The 20,576-nt window shown below is 36.4% G+C and overlaps 1 protein-coding gene and 1 long non-coding RNA gene across 7 annotated transcripts; both read right to left on the reverse strand.

The window, feature by feature from the left end:
* Window positions 1–76: 76 nt before the first annotated feature.
* On the reverse strand, window positions 77–2,948 carry LOC111189292 (uncharacterized). Its single transcript, XR_002648716.2, has 4 exons — window positions 2,850–2,948; window positions 1,881–1,955; window positions 809–862; window positions 77–524 (listed from the first exon to the last, which is right to left on the reverse strand). It is a non-coding gene; the product is annotated as an uncharacterized LOC111189292 (long non-coding RNA).
* A 2,268-nt stretch (window positions 2,949–5,216) lies between these two features.
* Window positions 5,217–19,292, reverse strand: matn3a (matrilin 3a). 6 transcript variants are annotated; one of them, XM_022662984.2, is made up of 10 exons: window positions 19,066–19,269; window positions 16,621–17,922; window positions 14,257–14,832; window positions 11,166–11,366; window positions 9,527–9,685; window positions 9,192–9,311; window positions 8,266–8,385; window positions 6,694–6,792; window positions 6,367–6,436; window positions 5,217–6,288 (listed from the first exon to the last, which is right to left on the reverse strand). In XM_022662984.2, the coding sequence occupies exons 1-9, from the start codon at window positions 19,238–19,240 to the stop codon at window positions 6,381–6,383; spliced, it is 2,808 nt and encodes a 935-aa protein (XP_022518705.1). In that variant the 5' UTR covers window positions 19,241–19,269; the 3' UTR covers window positions 5,217–6,288; window positions 6,367–6,380. The 6 variants fall into 6 exon arrangements, with proteins under 6 accessions (XP_022518705.1, XP_022518702.1, XP_022518706.1 ...); XM_022662981.2 differs by having other exon boundaries at window positions 11,166–11,372; XM_022662985.2 differs by lacking the exon at window positions 16,621–17,922 and having other exon boundaries at window positions 11,166–11,372; window positions 19,066–19,292.
* Window positions 19,293–20,576: the final 1,284 nt, after the last annotated feature.

Genomic DNA, 20,576 nt, shown 5'->3' on the forward strand with positions numbered 1-20,576 from the left:
CCATAGATTCTGGGCATGTCTGAGAATGAAAGAGAAGATGCTTGTACATACACGATTTACACACAAATGTATTTTATTAGAATGCACATGTTTAAAACTGCACAGTAATCAATAAATGGAAACCATGTACAGAAAAAGACTATGCATAAGCATGCATATAAACACAAAAGTATTTAAGCAAGTTTAACCCCTTAAAGAAATTTGGACTACGACATACTAATAAATATATACAAACATTAAATTAATTCACAAAAAACTCTCATGCCCATTTTGTCTCTAACATTATCTAGGAACAGAGACATGTCTTCTAGCCTGACAAAAAGGAAGGAAAAGGTTCTTAGTATGTTGGATCTCTCGTCCTCTTCAGTCAGTATATTTAGAGCGTCCAGATTTGCAAAGGCCTCTTCTGCTTCATCTTCAGACATGCCCAGTACCGGAGGAGGTGAAACATTTCCAAGGAAATTTCTCTTGTTCACCTGGCACCATTTCAGGGCTTCCAAAATGTCATGGTACAACCTGTTGTCCTAACAATAGTAAAAATATTAACAATAAACATAAATGTAACAATTTTATTGCTTTGTTTCAAGGCAGAACACTTTCTAGTTAGCATCAAAATCATATTACAAAGTACATATTTAGCTAGACTGTGAAGCAGATATTCCCAATTGTCCAGTTACAGTCTTGCATCCTGACTGTCTTTTTCTCAGTAGACACATTTCTTTGACGTGAGAAAAAAAGTATGATTACAATTAAACAAGGGCATTTGGTGGCCTAAATACTGATAAAAAGTAAAATGAAATTGCATTACCGTGTAACTGTGTGCTTTTCTGCACCTTTTTTCCTTGTGCTCCTTTCGATGTGACTGACAGAAAGTAAAAACATTTTCTTAAAAATTGACATTTGTAAGCATTAATCTACCCACTCTAGCTTTTAGATTTTGCCTTTATTATTAGTTATTTTTATTGACAATAATGGGAACGGTGGGGGTTATTTTGTGTAAGAACTTCAGGCATGACTGCAGATCTGTTAATATAGATCATCACAACCACAGTGACTGAAACTTATCAAATTACTGGAGTGTGGTGTGAAACCATTTAATTGTTATCCCCCAACTTCCAAAGAAGTGGAGCGTCTTTGGTTGAAGGTGCTAAATTTATCCAAGTGGCTCCGTATAAAGCCCCGATGAAGTGCGTGTGTGGTGCTTGTGAGATTCTTGGATTAACTCTTAGGCTAATGCCTTACAAGCACCCGATACAAACTCTTAACTGGATCTTTGTAGCAAAGTTTCCAGTCCATAGAAAAATAAGAGCAGACATAACAGCATTCTGAATTACAGTACCGGTCAAAAGTTTGGAAACACCATTTCTCATTCAATGTTTACTTTCTTTTTATGATTCTTTACATTGTAAATTTAACATTGAAGACATTAAAAACTGTAAAAGAATATCATTATTTTGTAAACAAAAGGTGTTAATAGCAGAATGTAGTAGCACATTCATCTTTGATGACAGATCTGCACACTCTTGGTATTTGTATCTCAGTGTCTTCATGAGGTAGAGTCATCTGGAATAGTTTTCTCAGCATCTGGAGGTGATGAACAATAACTGCAGCTTTTCCTTCACTCTGTGCTCCAGCTCATGCCTAATCACCTCAAATCACCCATCTCAGCTGTGTTTAGGTCAGGGGATTGCGAATGCCAAAACTTTTTTTGCTATTTAATTTCCTATGTATATTTTGATTTCATGTCCTCAATATTAATCTAAAATGTAGAAAATACATTAAATAAAGAAATAAAAAAACAAAATGAAAGGGTGAGTTCAAACTTTTCAGAGGTACTGTTTACTAAAAAAAATCAATGAATATTAACACATTACACTTACTGCCATCTCTCTCTCTCTCTATTGAAGGAGTGAAGATGTGACATAGCCTTATCTCAGCTGCTACATCATAGAAAGCTTAAAAAAAAAAATTAGAAACAATGTTAGGAACAATGTGGCCACACCTTAATAGCTATGATTTCATTACAGGGGTCATACACTTTTTAACCAATACATTTCCATGACTTCAAGGAAAATGTTCCTGACCATACGATTTTTAAAACATCAATGCAGATATGGACAATAAAACCAAAAATCAACTAAAACTATAATCAAAATTGATTACAGTAGGGCTAAAATTATTTTTATATATAAGAAAAACATTTATTTAAGCAATGTTGGCACACAATCTTCAAATTAAAATGTGTGTCAAATCCTCCATTGTGTAGGGCTAAACTACTGAATTAATTTGATGTATTTATTACTAAATTGATGAATTTGTAAGCTTAAAATAGCTTTTCTCTGTCGATAGATGTAAACACAAAGATCTGCAGAGCAAATCTCCATGACCTTTTCCAGAACTTTCTGGGTATTCTTAATTTTCCAAGATATATCCAAGCCTGGAAATTGCTACGTGAGTTTTCCAGGTATTTCATGACCATATGACCCTGTTATTAGCTTGTTCCTACATGTTAATTATCTCGTTTCCACGCCTTTATTATCTCGCTCCCACACATTAGCTTCTCATTCCCACACCTTAATAAGTTGTGGCCACGCCTTTTATTATTATGTCACCTATTTATCTAGCTGTAGATAAAATCATACTATATATTTTTTATTATTTATTGTGTGGTGTTTGAGTTGTTGCTGCAGTAACAGACACTGTGTACTGGACTGTAGTAGCTTCTGTGTGTCTCAGCAGCGAACAGAGCTGAGCTCCAGTACTTAAGAACTTAATTGAGATAGTTTCATAATAAAATACATATTACTAATACACTACCACTGTTCAAGCAGTTCACTCACTGGACTTACTGGATATACAGGTGGAAAATCTGCTGTTCTTCTGGTCCAGTAGGCTGCGCTGTAGTTTTCAGTCAGTCTTCAGAAATACTTGTTCTGGGAGAAAGGGGGCGGAGCAAGAAAAAACTCAAACCTGACTCCGCCTCCTGCATCTTCTGCGCAGACTCTGACTGCTAAATCCACAACATGAAGGACTGTTTGGGAGTTTAGGCAGGAGTAGGTTTTCTCTGTAAAAGGTTATTTTTTATTTCCGTCACCTTCTCAAGGTTTAGAACATGTCTAAGGTGAGATAAGAAGCATAAATTAAAAAAACGTAGTATTGAAGTATTGTATTGTAATTAAATAGTTTGATTATTCAGCAGTATTTCTGCTGGACAATGTGTTAAACTACTGTATATACTGTATATAATATTTAATTAAGAACAGAAAAGTAATATAGTAAAAAATAATGCAGTTCTGGGCCAAAGTAATATATTCAGGCTGTTTTTCGTATATTTATTCAGATATGCTGGGTCAGTTTGCTGGGTCAGGCTGTGTTTCCTTATGTAGTACATTTAGCCAGTGCTGGACTGGGGAAATACTCTAAACTGAATTGATATTACTCTGGCAATTGTAGCACAGATGTGCAGGTTAAATAGTACGGTAATTACTTTATAACATTTATGTTTTTTATATTTATATGGGTATGTGAAGGTCAGCTCAGCACACACGTTTCTCAACATGCCAACTTTTATGCTGGACATTCTGAACCTTTTCAACCCTCAAGATCATCCAGGGAATTTCTCACCTCTGTGTTCATCTGAGCACAGGATGTGAAAACCTTTACCAGGAGCACATTTTTATTCTACAAACACTGCACTTAGGACCAGGGGTGTAGCAGCAAACCTTGGGCGCTGTACACTTTCAATGTCAGTGGGCCCCTATTCGGGAATCCCTACTCGGGCCCTGGGTAGTCAGGTCCACTTTTCCCCCCATTACCACGCCCATGCTTAGAACCACAAGACTGACCTAAAAGCTTTTAAATTTGCAAATTTGATTAACAATTTGATTAACATTTGAACAAACAACTAGCAACCTTTTTTTTATTGGGCATGGTGACATTGGTAGCAGCTGCAGCTTGCAACTGTGCAAACAGTTAAAAAAAAAAAAAAAAAAAAAAAACACCAACATCATGTTTTACAACAAATTGCTTAATTTTTTTTTTTTTTCCAAATTGCTTCAAAAACGTTGTTCTCCTATAACTTATCAGTTGTAAGGTGTAGATATGCATACTGATAATGGAGTCATACTGGTATTGGTAGATTAATGTACCGTTTTGGAGATACAAAGTATTTGCATTACGGCTATAAAAAAAACTCTGAAGGTGGTTCAAATAGCATTTACTAGAGCTTTTTTGAGTTGTAGTCATCACAGCATATTGTCACCACCCCTTTAATATAAATCGATACATTTCTGTTCAGTTGACCCTTTCTTACCCAATGCTACTCTAATGATTTTTATTTTTTTATTTTAAAAAAATCATCCCATTTAACTAATATTGCAGACTAGAATGTGCTACTTCAGGAAGATTCAGTCCCAATTTCCTAATGTTCTGTATATTCATATATCTGTATCAGGAGATACACTGTGTAAAGGGCACAGAGAGGCAGGTCACTGAGAGGGCAGCAGCAGAGCAGTATGTGTTATGATGTTTTTCTGAAGAACTCAGTGTCCTCAGTGACTTTTTCAGCAGCTGCCAGACCATCAGACTGGCTTGAGGTTTTCTGCTCCTTCATAAGACCCAAATGTTGGGGTTTGCTGTGAGAAATAACATGGAGATTTGAAGTCTGCGCCGAGTGAAGGGCAGTCTGTGTGTGCAGGGGGGCATTAGTCTGCCCTGCATTGCCTGGCAACCAAACCGATTTTAGTTTTTTTTAGTTTTCAGCTTTAACAAACACTACAGCCACAGTCCTCTCACATGGGTCACATATTGAAGCCTGTGATTGCCTACCACTTACACACAGAGTGTTCTGTGTGTAAGTGGTAGGAAATGTTTGATTGAAGCTTCTGGAACTTGGATGAATGATTAAACAAATGGTTTGTCACTCCAGTGAAAAACCCGGCTGGCCGACTGCAGGTCTGTGCCCCTCTTCTGATGAGGCCTGGAACTGTTGACTCAAGCACATCTCACACAAGTATCAGACAGACACATATTTCAGAAGTTGTTCTAAATATTTCATACTTTTGCCAAGTCCTTCAGTCACTGTCTTGTCTGTGACAGCAGACAGTTACCTCTTCTTGACATCTAGATGTGTTAAAGGGATGTTTAGCATCTCTGCGTTACAGTTTTAACCTGGAATGTTTGACTGTTGCACATCAATGATCTTCTGGACTTCAGTATATGCTGAATATGATTATTTTATTGTCTCTTCAGTTTTTATCAACAGGTAAATAATAGATATTACAGCATATAATGCTCACTCCATAGACTCTAAAATTTCAAAAAATCCTATTAAGTTAACTTACAATCATCTATAAAATACTATTCCACAAAAAGAGTGATAAATAAGTGTAAAACATGCAGCAAAAGATACAAATATATTAAAGCATATTCATAACTAAATGAAACAATAATAATAATAATAATAAAATAATGTTTATATTGTGTATATATAGGGTACTTTATATGAGTTTGCTTATTTATTGCATTTGTTAAATATTTTCTAAAAGACCAGACAGCCTCACACGTATTGGAGATTGTATTAGCCTCTAAAACTGTACCTTTTATATATTGTGATTGTTGCCATTCTCTACAATCACTTTAGATTTAGATTTGTGTGGTAAACTTAAAAAAAGGCTGCACAATATTGGAAAAAACTGACATAGCAATGTCACTTTTGGCTACAATAAAGATTCCCATATTAAAACAGAAATTAAAATGATTTTTAAAAATATATTTCACCAGTATTTACCAAAAGTCAGTGAGAAAAATACATATTGTTATGGTAGATATAATCTGTCTGATAAATATGCCACAGAAATGAGAATTTCCCTATTGTATCAAGCAGCTTAATTTTTTTTTTTTTTTTGTAATTTGACATTGCATGTCTGTGATGTGAATTTTGTGCAGAATAATACGTACATTTGCAAAAAAAAAATGCTGAAATTCTATGTGCAGCCATAGCTTAAAATAAAAACAAAACAATGATTTGATTAACCTTTCTTCCATGTTGCCCTCAGACTCTTAGTGGATTAAACAAAACACAGATAGGTGTATTTGTATTCTTGTACATGTTTTTCTCTTGTTTGTCTTTTTTGGGTAAGGAGGAGTATCAGTTCTTGAAACTTCTTCTTCTTCTGGGTTGTCTGTCATGCTGATTTGATGAAACAGAGGAGCAATGGCGAGTTTACCTCCGCTTCAGTGGTCCATAGAGCAGAGCAGGTAGCTGAAGCTTCACAATGTCAGGATGACCTTCAGGAAATGAGAGTAAGTGGTGGGGTTCATCCATTTAGCTTTTATAGTCTGTGATTGGAAAAAGTAATCACTTACCAAAGCATGGTCTGTTACATGCGAGCCAGCATTCTTTCCATTTGCTCGACTTTTCTGGTGACATCAGCTAGTATAACGCCTGTTAAGGTTAACATTTCTGCATTCTTGATATTTTTAAAGCTGTTTTGTTTGAGAGTATCTTACATAGTCAAAGGTGAACATGTAAACTGCCATCTCCAACTAAAAGACACAGTTTAAGATACAGAGACTTTTTGTTTGAAACTGGAATAAACTGGATTAAATTTAGGCAATAGTATGGCCTATGAAATCTCTACTTCAGGGTAAAAGAGGTTTAAACTAACAATCCAGATTGAATAGAAAGGATATGTTTGGAATTGATGTTCTGGATAGAGGTTTGTGTCTGCCTCTGGAAGGCCAGTCTGGCTTCACACAGACATGGATCTTGCACTATCTCCACTTTTACCTCTTCACATCAAAGCAAAGATCGTTAATCAATAACAACATGAAAAATAAAAATAAACATACATTTGACAAGCTTGCCTGATAATATTAACCGAATTCAGATGATTTATTTTTGTTTAATTCCTTTAAATATGTTCTGTGTAATTCCACATTTTCAAAGCTGTAAAACATTTAGAGCAAACCAGATTCTACTTCAAGACTTGCATCTTCTTACAAACCATCTGGTTTGTGAAGTATATTAGTGTGAAATGTAACACTTAGCAATAGCTAATGCAATGTTGCAGGTAAAAAATTTGCAACATTGGGAGTGTTACATCCTGTTTTGGAGTTTGAGCAAAAATGGTGAATCAATAGGGAATTGATCCAGATTAAAACACAATTAAAGACAGATGAGGACTTTTGTATTAATCAGTGTATGCTTGTTTGACACTGCTGAACTAGAGTTTCTATAAACACTGTCAATAGAATAAAAGAATAAAATTTAAAGATTGAAATGTTCTGCTAATGTTCATGGTAGTTTCAAAGCGCTTATGAATACAACAGTGAAAAAATGGTGATTGTTACTATTTAATCACCATCACAGGTCCTAAAACAATATATATTAAGCTACACCTTTAAGAGCAGGTTTAGAGCTGCCTCATCCTAGTCCTGATAATCTACAGACCTGAAAAGATCTTAACACACTTTGCTGTTGTTTATTAACTAAATTGGGTTTGTTAGATTAGATGTTTACTCTTATTCTGTAGTAAATTACCTTCAGAGTTGACTCATGTCTTGACACGCTAATAAAACTTGATAATTGACAGCGCAACTGTTAAGTTGAATTAGGTATGCTTGAGCAGGGAAATCACTCAAAAATGCAGGACACTTGAAAGCTGGAATTGATACCTATAACCTGTAGCAAAGTATGTAGATATGTAGTCTAATCTAAAAACTGCCAACATCAGCTGACCTGGGCTATTGAGGATTTGGCCTTGATTCATTCTGGAAATGATCAAGGATCAAACATTTTGTTGTACTCTGTTGCACACTCTGCTGAAAAACTATTCATCTAACAAAAAATACACATTCTGGCAGCTGGGGATCTAGAATCACACTGACATGCCAAATGTCATGGAATTGGGAATGATCTTGGAATGCCCACACCTGAATAAATGGGTTTTACATCATTGAAGACATTACCAGCCACAATGGTTGGCGCAGTGGGTAGTAATGATTGTGAGTGGCGGTATCTGGCTAAGTGACTTTGGTAGAAATCACAAACCACATTTACAGTAGGAGACCCAACACGCATATCTCACAGCTCAGTGCAGTGTTCTTTAGCTTCCATGGGACATGACAAAAGTCATGGAACTCAATAAATGTTCCTGTTGCAGGTCATTTGGCATGTCAGTTCACAAGGGTAATACTAAAAATTCAAGTACGATTTAGGATGTCTAATTCAATAATTGTATAGCCTGGTCAACAAGGTCTTACTTGAACATGTTTTCTTGTCTCCATTCAAGACAAAACCCATCCGGCATTTGCAGTGATAGGAGCCATTACTGCTGATACAAATGTGCTCACAGTCGTGCCCCATCGCACACTGGTCCGAACCTGCAATAAGCTTTAAGTAAGGCACTGGAGAAATCTAGTCACATTTTTAATTAATCTGGTTCTGTTTATTATATCAATATAAATTAATATTGTTTAAGGGTTCCCCAACTATGGTTCTGTAGTGTTGCCTTCCTGCACAGTTTAGGGATTTTGACAAATCTATCCTAATAAACAACTACAGAGTGTCAGAGTATGGAAAACACTACAATGGTGAGGAACCACTGAACTGAATATGGTAAAAATCAAATAAAACTAATTTAAAAATCATGGGGAAGTGTTTTTTAGACTTAATTCTCAACAGTCTACAACAGGACTATTCAAATGTTTACAGAGGGTTACAATGTCTATTGTAGTTTCTCCAACCACCATATCGGTGAATTGCAGCATAAAAAAAATCACTGGTTTCAATTTTAACAGTCAAGAATTTTTTGAAAAATTCCAAATGCTGAAGTGCATACCACAACCAGTCACAATGGTAGGAGGACTTAATTTTAATAAAAAAAAAATGAAAAAATGATTAGCTCCTTAAAGAACCATTGTAAATTCCACATAATGCATTCCAAACCAATTACAGGTTTTTCCAATAAGCATAAAGAATGCTCAGGCCAAGAACCATTCAGGAACATTATATTTAAGAATGCATTTTGAGGTGATGCTGGCAACTGGAAAGTGAGATTTTATGTGAATGAATTAGAATGACATAGATTATGCTCTCCTAAAGGAGCACCATTCAATAAAGTAAGGTGTCTAATTGGAGCGAACATTGGAATGCCCTCTGTTGAATAGCCTGGTCAACAACGTCTTACGTGAACATGTTTTCTTGTCTTCATTCAAGATAAAGCCCATCCGGCATTTGCAGCGATAGGAGCCATCAGTGCTGATGCAAATGTGCTCACAGTCGTGCCCCATCGCACACTGGTCCGAACCTGCAATAAGCTGTAAGTCAGGTACTGGAGAACCCTAGATGTCACACCCCCACATAAAACAATATACTGGTCTGGAGTTTGTGGCTTGAAAAGACTTCTGTTTAAAAGGCTGAAGCACAATGCCTCAGACAGTTTCTAAAAATACAGTTTACATCCTACAAATAGTCATAAAACAGCATGAAACAAGTCATTGCCATTTATGACAAATAACTCACTGGCACTAGTGTCACCCCCTTCATCATCATCATTGGCCTTGAAACATGATCTCTTATCCTCCATCAGGACAAAGCCAGGGGGACATGTGCAGTAATAGGAGGAGCCGCTGCCCACACAAGTGTGCTGACAGTCATTACCCAGAGCACAGGCATCCGCACCTGCAATCAGTCACAGCTGCAGCCAAATGTGGACAGTATTTTCATTCAATTCAAATCTACAGTTAATGGTTGTCTCTTTTCCTTTAGACTGCAACAGTCCTTTTATGCAATAGATATTTAAGTTTCAGCAAAGAAATAATAACAGAGGAATCAAAGGTTCCAATTTTGGTAGAACCATGTATTTTAGTCAAATCTACAGTAGCCTTGTAATATCTTAAACAACACAAATTCCTGAAGGCACTGATTTTTTTTCTATTACATATGATGATTTCTCTAAATTATTCACAAATAGTGTTTAAGATTTTTTTGGTAAGTAATGTAAGAAATAAGAAAGTTTCACGCCATAGCTGAAAATGCATGGTTTGATCCTTTATGAAGTTTATGTAAATAATGAGGGGTCCACATCATAATAAATATATCATTTTGTTTTAAAAGAAGAGTTCTTTAAAATAACCCCTAATAAGTGCACCAACAGTGGTGAAAAGCTCATCAAGTACAGAAGTCTTCAGGGACCAAGTTTTGAAAAAATGTAGCAAAAGTCTTTCCGAGGGGCTTGAGGATTTGTTTTTCTTAGTGAGGTTTTTGTAAAGCATGGAAGAAGGTGATGCTCCAATACAGGAGAAATGGACAGATCAATGGACATGGATTGAAAATGTTTCAAGCTGAATTCAAGAAATCTGAATCCGACTTGGAGAAGTTGAAAACGATACACAGGGTTTCTGTCCATCCATACAAAGACAAGAATGTGCTAAGATGCTCCCCGGTCTGTAGCTCAGTGTGCATATGATGTGAATCCTGAGTAAAGAGCTGATGATGGAAGATGATTACCAAGCAAGTGTAATGATATGAAGCTTGGTTTCTTAAAGACAAAAGCAGAAGATCTCTATTCTTGTCCAGTGGTGGATCAAGCACAAGTGACTGGTTAGGAATCACTGAATGTCGGATGGTGAAAAAAGATGGGGATTGTAATGGAAAATGGTTGTTTTAATTGAGAAGTTATTACAACCAAAAGATGCCCGTCAGGTAAAGTGTTGAGTCCAAAGACATATCAATACTGTGTTCCCTAAATTGCATATGAAGCCAGTATATTTCTAGAGTCTACATTTGTTTATCATGATTTGCATTACTTGAATATCACTGGATAGTACTGCCCTAATAGCAACATTAACATGGCCCGAACCTGGGCCACATCACAATATTTACTAGTTTATTATAAAAATATTATTGTATTTTATTCCTTCCAGTTTTAATGTTTATTAATACTGTTTATGTATTTTATTGTATTTTTATTTACAGATAAACAAAGTAAACGTGCACTCTCGATATCTGGGTCGTAGTACAAGCCAGATATGGGCCAGGCCTGGACAACATTAATGTTGCTATCAGGGTGCGCTCAACAGTGACATGATATTACTGATATACTATGAAATGGCATAAAATCAAGTTCATGACCATTTCCAGTATGGCATTTTAAACTCACTGGCACTGCTTTCACCATCGTTGTGGCCATTGTTGTTTGTAAATTGCTGACTGCCGGTTCCTCTGTTTCCCACACCACCATTGGCAATAGAACATGTTCTTTTGTCTTCGTTCAAGACGTAACCACGCCGACACACGCAGTAATAGAAGGTACCGTTTCCAACACAGATGTGCTGACAGCTATGCCCCAATTCACAGGAGTCTACACCTGAAATGAGTTGCAGTTGTGAAAATATATGGACAGTATCAAACAACTCAACCATTCCTGAAGAAAGAAACGTGGATATCTTCTGCTGAAAACAGAAATGTAGGATATTAATGGAGAAAGAAAGAATTGTGGATGAAGTTGCCAAAAAAGAAGCCATGTGACAGAAGTGGGTAAGCCTAAATCACTGGATGTGTAAATGACTAATGTGTCCTTTTAATTGTACCTGCTTTGTATGACCACTGCTGATCTCAGCCATTGCATAGAACCTGAGGGTCTGACATCAATCCACATTTATGCTATTAAGGAATGCAAGGAGTTGGAAATCGATTGACATCAAAGAGGGTCGCCAGAGTTGATGCATGTTGCATGTTGATCTGGCAAAGTTGGCCACTTTAAGGTGCTATTTTATGGCTGCTTAAAATCCAGATGAAGTCAGTGCATTTAGTGCACTGTTCCATGTTTTACTTACTATTCTATTTAACAGTAACTCTATAAACTGACAGGAGCAAGGTTCTCGAGCAAGGTACCTAACCATGTGTTTTAGACACGTATTTCTCTACCCAGGTCCTGGAGGCCCACTGCCCTTCACATTTTAGTGCTTTTTCTGCTTTAACCCACACGCTTTACCTCAGGCTGTTAATGAGCTGATTAGTTGGATCACGTATGTTGTGAGCAGGGAAAATACTAAAAAAAAGTCAGGGAAGTGGGCCTCCAAGACCAGGGTTTTCAAGATATCTTTACCCCATACAGCACATAGCTCTATGGATTGAAATACCACAGTCCTACAGAACCACCAGCAGACGGACCAAACACTTGCCATCTGTCCCGCTAGTTACAAACCAAAGAATGATTTACTGACAACAAAAGAACAGCTGCAACACTTTAAATCAGTGTAGTGTTGCCTGCATGCTTTAGTTCAACATCACAATGTTGCATAATCCCATGCAGGAAGACCATCCATGATAATTCCACACTGATTTAACATAGGATGGGTAATTCGTCCTAATCCAGCTGATTCCTTGCTGGATTTGGAAGACATTGATCTAAAAACAAATAACATTTTTGTTATACACATAGTCAGGCTTGTTCACTTGAACAGTCTAATATGTATCATGTAATATGCAGAATTGTATGACTTTCATAGTCATGACAAACACAGCTTTGGTAGCGTAGCTTGGCAATAGGTTAGTCATGTAGGGTTTCATTGGTGTGCCGCTGTATGCAAGCTTTACAATAAAAGCAATTTGTCAAAAAGTTGTTTTTTTTACCATGTCTGTATTACTTCATGTACTGAACATGATGTGATAGAAGAACAGTATAATATTAGTCTGTAAGAAATCTACAGACTCTTACGTTTCAGGGAGCATGTTTTCTGGTCCTGGTTCAAAATATAGTCCTTCCGGCACTTGCAGTAAAATGACGAGCCACTGCTGACACAAATGTGCTCGCAGTCATTTCCCATGGCACAGGCATCCAGACCTGGAACAAGCTATGGTTACTGATTTGGAGCTGTTAAAGCCCCTGTAGCAGATTCCAGACGATTACAGGAGCCGACAGTTTGCATGATGTGTTCTATATTCCCCTACCAAACTACACTCTTATCTTACAAGCTTTTTCCATTATACATGATACATATGATTTAACAGGTAAAAGAATCAGACTGGAGGGGCGTACATTTATCTACACAAAAACTCCACACCAGTTAATTTCACTGTAAAGAATGTAAAAATATTTTTCGCCACGACCGACTTCAGTGAAATTTAAATTTAACTGTATGCATGTGTAGCAAGCAGCAAGCAAGGTTGACATCAGGTTCCTGAAAAAGATAAATTAAATTATCCACATAATGTTTTTGTAGGATCAGCAGGAACAGCCTCTGAAATTGAAAATAACCAGTCAATATAACATGCTTCTGGGATTGGGGTTTAACCATCTGAAAAATATTCAAATCAAACACGCATGCAGGAACACACTGTATAAACATAATACACAAACAGATGAGCCTATTAGAGACTATGAATATTTGTTATACATGTCTAATGAGGAAATAATCTCTGTCAGTCAAAAACACATGAACATATATCATACACTGATGTTTAGCAAATAATAGCAAATAATTGGGAAATTGACGTAATTATGGAGAGTATAACAAAGCAGTCTATGATGGTGTACCTGTCTCGTGGAGCTGCTGAGTCATAGCTATGAACTGTTACTATTTGGTCTATATTTTGTTGTTGTCGGTAATCATTAAACATACTAAACATATTTGAAGTCATTTTAAACAGTGTAATATTTAACAAAAGACGTGTGGTTTTCAGTCTGTGGGCAACAATTTTTTTCTGTTTATGCAAATAAAAATCCATACAAGTTAATAATTATTTCAACAAACATAATTTAAGATGTGACAGATATTTATGTATATTATTTTTAGAAACATTTATTTCAACATAATTGACTGGTCTGGATATTTTCTGTTATAGTTAACAAACCAAAAATAGTTACTAAACATTACTGTATGACATGAGTGCATATGTTACTGTTCAATGAAAATCATGTATCTCCATTTTTGTCTCAATTTTTAGTTTTTACACAATCTGCCCCTTACAATGTGTTAAAATTTATTTGGGAAATTCTATAAACAATTACAGTCAATTAGTCAATTACATTGACTTCCACTGAAAGTTAAAGAAGGTTTTATCTCTCTTCTGTAAAGTTGCTCTTTTGGACATACATATATTTCATTGGACAGCGATTATATGTACAATTCGTTTTGACTGGCAGAGTATTTACAGTAACTATATGTTGTTATCTATACAGACATGAAATGGAAATTTATTTATGACAGAAAAAAAACACGCCCCTTCCCACCCCCTCATATTCCTACCGCACAAAGTCTCCCGGAACTTGGAGGTGAGCTTCTCGATGACTCCGTAGGTTTCTACATAGAAGACGTGGTCTTCCAGGGGGTTGCTGGCCATGAGCTTCAGCGAGACTATGTCAGCCCGATCCACTCCCACAGCGTAGATCTCGATTCCTGCGGCCCGAGCTGCAGCAGACACCTCCTCCACCTGGTCCTGAGGACGCCCATCTGTGACAATGATGGCCACCTTTGAGATCTTCTTGGACTTGGGCCGCGCTCCTGATTTCTCAGTGAAGGCTTCATCCGTGGCCTTCTTAATGGCCAGGCCGGTCATGGTGCCAGCGGCCAGGGGCTCGATGAGGCTGATGGCTTGCTTTATGCTGTCCTTCTTGAGGTGGTCCTTGAGGAAGAACTCGATTTTGACAGTGCTGGCGTAGTTCACCACAGCAACCCGGGTGGCATCTGTACCAATGTCCAGTGTGTCCACCATGTTCGACAGGAACACCTTGACCTTCTCAAACTCACCTGGTCGCACGCTGCGAGAACTGTCAATGATAAACACGAGATCCAGTGGGCGGCTCCTGCACTGGGAATCAGAAGCTGAAGTGAAAAAGAAACACCTAGTTATTGATTATTAACGCTGTTTAATGATAAGGGCATATTAGTTTATTGATAAGAGGGTTAGTAAGACTAATGCTAAATCATTCAAAACAATCTTAGTGCACAAACTACTAAGAGCAGGCCTAAGAGTTTAGTATAACATTGAGCCACGCTAAACCGGTGCCATGACATATAAAGGTAAATTGAAAAGAAGAAGAAACCTAGAGACAATAATACATGTCCAAAAACCTATAGACATCTTCTTATCCAACATTTGTCTGAAATGAGTTGTATCAGTGAAAAATAGTGAACTTTCTCTCTCATCATCAGTATGTAGTTGCTGCCCCCAGGCTTCCTTCCTCCTTACAATCACTTGTAATTTATATGCTGACATAGGTGCCTGGCCCCAGTATTGAGTATTATTAGAGCAGTCTCTCTGCTTAGTGTGGATTTGCTTTGATTGAAAGCTACAGTACAATATAAATTAAAGTGTTAATATGTCAGGCAATTAGTTATTTAACCCCACTGCCCTTAGGTAAGTTAATTTACTATGTATGTGCATTGTTTGTAATGAGTTCAGATGGTTGTTCAAGATAAAATTATATAAAATATAAACAATATTATATAAGCGTTATTAAACTTAAATTGTTTAAACTAATATGTGTCCTCAATCAATTTGAGGACTCTTAACTCCTCAGATTTTACAGTTTAATGACAGATATTTCCCTTTAAAATATATGTAGTCTATTGATGTCTTAACCCTTTAAAAACTGACTCTTAACTACAAAAGCAAAACAAACACACTTACTTGTTAACAGACATGTTGCATGCACTGGCATTAGATTGCATGCAAAGCGGGAAGCTAGTGAGTTTAGTTGGCTTTTACTAATGTTAGGAAGGCAATAATTATAATAGTAAAAAAAACATTAAACTTAAGAACTTGGTAATTGATTAAATCAGTCTTAAAGGTAGATTCAGTAGAAAGACATCATCCTAAACAAACTTATGAATCAACTTTGTTTAACAGTGCCAGAATTTAAAATGGTTCAAAACCAAAAGTTGATATACTGCCTATTTTTTATTTGGTAGCTTTTGCCTTTTCGATATGTTAAGTAATGTTTCTTTATGCAGTTATTATTAATTAATGATATGCATACTCATTTTAGCGCAAACTGATATTTTTGTGCCATGGCTTAGTTTGTCTATGAATCAACCATGTCTTTTTGTGAGTTTTTGTTAAAATTTGATACATACATTGTACAAATGTATTTTGTTAAACTCAAATTTAGAGCACAGCTCTGCCTTAACTTATGATGTGGAGTAGGGTTCCTGTTTTTTAGACCTGGAGAACTGGTATTTAGCACAGTTTTGTGATTTTCTTGTTCAAACACCCATTAAAACCTGACAGTTAACAGAAGAGTTAACCAGGTGTGTTTGAGAAGCAAAATCAGAAACCGTGCTGCACACTTGGCATTCAGGGCTGTTGTATATAATCTGAAATAATTTGTTAAAATGCTTCAGGGGAAAGAAATGTTGAAAGTGATGAATGTTACCAGACATGGCCTTCAAAATAGATGTTAGTTAATTATGTTCAGTTGTGTATATCTAATTGAAGACTTTTTGTTTTATGGTTGAAATCAAATGAACTGGTAGTAGTTGGTCAATATTAAAGGATCAATGATGCCATACTACTAAATATACCTTAAACACTGTGCTTTAAAGTAAATATGCCAAACACTGACTCCTAGCAGAATCTGCTACCTGTCTTCCCTATAGTGTCTATGTCACCTTGTGCTCCACCTGGAGCTTGTGGCTGGACTGAGGGCATGTGAGGATACGGCTGTGGTGACAGTGTGGACGCTGGTAAAGACTGGGCTGAGGTGGCTTCTGGGTACAGTTCTGGTGTCAGAGTTGGTTTTGGCTGCCAGAGATTTGGCAGCATTGTTGAGCTTACCCAGGTCCGAGGGTAAACAGGGGAAGATGTTGTCACTGGTGCTGTAGTTACCACTACTGGTTGTTCAGTAAATGATTGTTCTGGTGTTGCCTGTGAGTGTACTTGACCTGCTCGTGATTGTTCTGGATCTACAGGTGACTGAATTACAAAAGATTTCTCTGGATCCGTAAATGACAGTTCTGGAACTTCATGTGATTCTTCTGGATCTACCCTGGAATGATCTGTAACTCCGAATGATTGTGCTGGATCTACTCTAGAATGTTCTGGAAGTACATGGGATTGTTCTGGATCTACCCTGGGATGTTCTGGAACACCTGTTGGTTGCTCTGAATCTACCCATGATTCTTCTGGAACAACATGTGATTGTTCTGAAACTACTCTTGGTTGTTGTGGATCAACCCTTGATTGTTCTGAAAACACATGTGTTTGTTTTCCATCTCTTCCAAACTGTTCTGGGTCAACACTTGTTTCTTCTAGATCTACATGTGATTGTTCTATAAATACCATTGATTTGTCTAGATCTACCCTTGTTTCTTGCGGAATTACACTTGATTGTTCAATAACTACCCTTGGTTGTTCTGAAAATTGTTCCTGATCAACCCTTGTTTTGTCTGGAATTGCATGTGATTGTTCTAGAACTATTCTTGTTTGTTCTGAATCTACCCTTGATTGGTCTAAACCTACATTTGATTGTTCTAGAACTATATGTGATTGTTCTGTATCTGCCTTTAATGGTTTTGAATAAATCATCGTTTCTTCTGGAACTACAAGTGATTGTTCTTGAACTACCCTTGGTTGTTCTGAATCAATCCTTAATTGTTTCGAAACTGCATGTGAATCTTCTGGACTTGAAAGTGATTGTCCTTGAACTGCAAGTGGTTGTCCTTTAACGTGTTGTTGAGAACCTGCAGGTGATTCTTCAGGAGCGGGTGCCTTGCGACAAACTACTGGTGCCCATTCACCTTTCAGCTGCTGCTTTGCCTTTTTGTCTAACAGTGAAAAGTCTTTTTTCCAGTCATAGCGCTTGGCTGGAGAAGGACTGGTGGCTCCAGGATAGGCTGCCAACTGTGGCAACATCATTGGCTGGTCTTTGTGAAGATAGTGGAGCCCATTAAACCTATAATGTCTGGTGTGCACTATGGACCACCAAGGGGGAGCATTGTATGTCAAATAAGCAAGACAAAAAAAGGGGACAGTAAAACAGACTTGTTAGACAGTTTAAAAATATGCAAGTATAATTCATGCCCCTAAATGTTACAACTTTTTAAAAGTTGTAGAGGCATGGAATACCTGAAATTTATTAAATAAATACCCAGTGTTTTCAAATCTAGCATTTGGTCAATTACCAAAGAGAGCTATTTTCAATAATGTAGTATGTGTATACATATACACAAACATAATAGAAAAATAAGCCAGTGGCCAAATGTGTCATAAATAGGACTATTTAATATAATCAAACATTTTTATCACATAATAGTTAAATAGTGTAAAATATTTTTTAAAATATTATTTAAGTACAGGGAAAATTATATAAAACTATTTTCTGTGGTAATTGACACTATGCAACAATTCTGATTGGAAAACACAATTTTTAATATTATATCGATGTGTGTAACACATGTTTTTGTGAACAAACATGCACTTAATGTTAAAAAATACTAAAAATGCATATGATGCATCTTAATCTGCAAGACAGATCAGGTTATACATTTATTGTGACAAAAATGAAAGTCACCATTTTTCATTTGTTAATTCTTTGGTTATTTTATGAATGTGGTGCATCAAGAAAAAATATAAAATGCAATATTCCATTCGCTCTGATTCAGACTGAGACAAAATGCCAGATATGTCAGAAAGCCTAAAGAGATTTTTAAATGACTCTCAGTCAGTCAAAGTCTGTATCTAGGCTTAAACTGGTTGAGTAAATTCTTAAGTAAATTCAGACAGCAATTAAGCCTAGTCTTGGAATAAATACCACTCAAACTAAGAATTCTCCATTGAAAGCAAAGTGTAGTCTATGGGCAAATTCACCAATCATTCTTAAAAAGTTACAATTTTATTCTAAAACACACATACTTTTCTCAAATACAAATTTCAAATAAAAAAAAAGAAATTAAATAAAAATTCTTGGAAGACAACCTTCAGTGCCTTTGTAGGAAACTGGCCCTTACTTATTATAATATTTTGTAACACAAAAACACAATCACACAGTTTTTACTTTACTTTACTCTATATACCATTTAGTAACTCTACAAAACCATATAGAAATTCAAACACACCTGCTGGGTTAAGTGTCCTCTGTGGTGGTTTGGAATTTGGTGGATTCCCATAATTTCTTCTTTGCGCATAACTCTGAGCTAAAATCGGCGATGGATTATTAAGATTGTAGCTTGCAGAGATATCCAGCAGGAGAAACCAGAGGCAGCAGAGAAAAAACCCAAAGAAGGACTTCATTGTGTCCAGGTGATCTGCTTACTCTACCCGGCTCCTGCTGTAGACTTACACCAGTGTGCCTGTGAGAACTTTCTATTTGAAGACTCGAATGAAAAACATGCTAAATTCTTGTCCAATCCGAATATTAGAAGGGCGGATACTAAATGATATATGATCACACCTCACCAAATAACATTCAATTTTACCATGTAGCATTTCTACATTTGTTTGTTCAATTATTAGTTATTGAACAAATAGTTATATTAGGTATATATATATATATATATATATATATATATATATATATATATTTTTTTTTTTTTTTTTTTTTTTTTTACGCATGTTTACATGTAAGGTTCCAGTCAAAGGTTTGGACACACCTTCTCATTCAATATTTTTCTTTATGTCTATTAATTTATGTTCTACATTGTAGATTTATATTAGATATATATAAACAATTAAGGGACACATATGGAATTAAGTAGTAAAAAAAGTGTCTGACCTTCACAATCCCCCGATCTAAACTCAACTGAGATGGTGATTTAGGAGGATCTAGAGCTTAACAGTGTAAAGGAAAAACAGCAAAGATCTGTCCTCAAAGCTAAATGTGCTACTTAGAAGAATCTAAAGTATAAAACATATTTCAGTTTAACATTTTTTGATAATCATAGGTATGTTTGACGTGTAATGTGAAGTAAACAAATCAGTGTGTCACTTGTCATTCCCTTTAAGAGCCAGGTGCTTTCTGACTGAGCAGTCATGCTGTGAAGGTGTGTGAGCAGCTCATTTACAGGAACATTAATTATATTTCACTGTGTATTCTGTATATTTTTCATGTAAAAGTTGTTTTTTTCACTGCTGTGTGACCGTGTGTTTGTTACAAGTGGTGATATACATAGCATTAATAAATGTCTGATGATTGACTGTCGTCTAGGTTGTATTCTGTCTGTGACACACCTGTGTTAACTGTAGCCAAGATAGCAATATGTCAGAAAATTACCTGAACACACCTCACTTCCAGATCACCACGCCCATCAGTGTAGATATATTCCTAAACTCCTGCACAATTTAAACACACTATTTAGACTGCTTGCTGGGTGTAAGATAGCATTGTGAGCATTGTGACATGCCTTAACAGCTAAACATACACTAGACGACTTCGAAGAGACTCTGAAAAGATTTTTAATAGACTAAATTCTGTCTCCCTCTCACATCGAATTTTTACTCACAGACTAAAAATATACAAAGCCTTGATGATCTTGCAGGTTCACTATGTGCAAGACTGCAACTAGATTCTTTCTGAGATTATTTCCCATCATGCTTCAGGTGGAGTTTAACAGGAAGAGAAGCTGTTTAA

Source organism: Astyanax mexicanus, chromosome 1 (assembly GCF_023375975.1).
Source record: "Astyanax mexicanus isolate ESR-SI-001 chromosome 1, AstMex3_surface, whole genome shotgun sequence".
NCBI classification, from domain to species: Eukaryota; Metazoa; Chordata; class Actinopteri; order Characiformes; family Acestrorhamphidae; genus Astyanax; species Astyanax mexicanus.

Bases quoted from the DNA above. Each gene is read 5' to 3' on its own strand.
- matn3a (XM_022662981.2), bottom strand. From the start codon at position 19,240: ATGAAGTCCTTCTTTGGGTTTTTTCTCTGCTGCCTCTGGTTTCTCCTG. The intron at 9,686-11,165 runs GTGAGTTTAAAA...GACTGATTGCAG, and splicing joins CGATGGTGAAAGCAGTGCCA to GTGCGGATGCCTGTGCTCTG. The intron at 6,437-6,693 runs ATATCCTTTCTA...CAGGCGTTATAC, and splicing joins CCAGAACATCAATTCCAAAC to TAGCTGATGTCACCAGAAAA.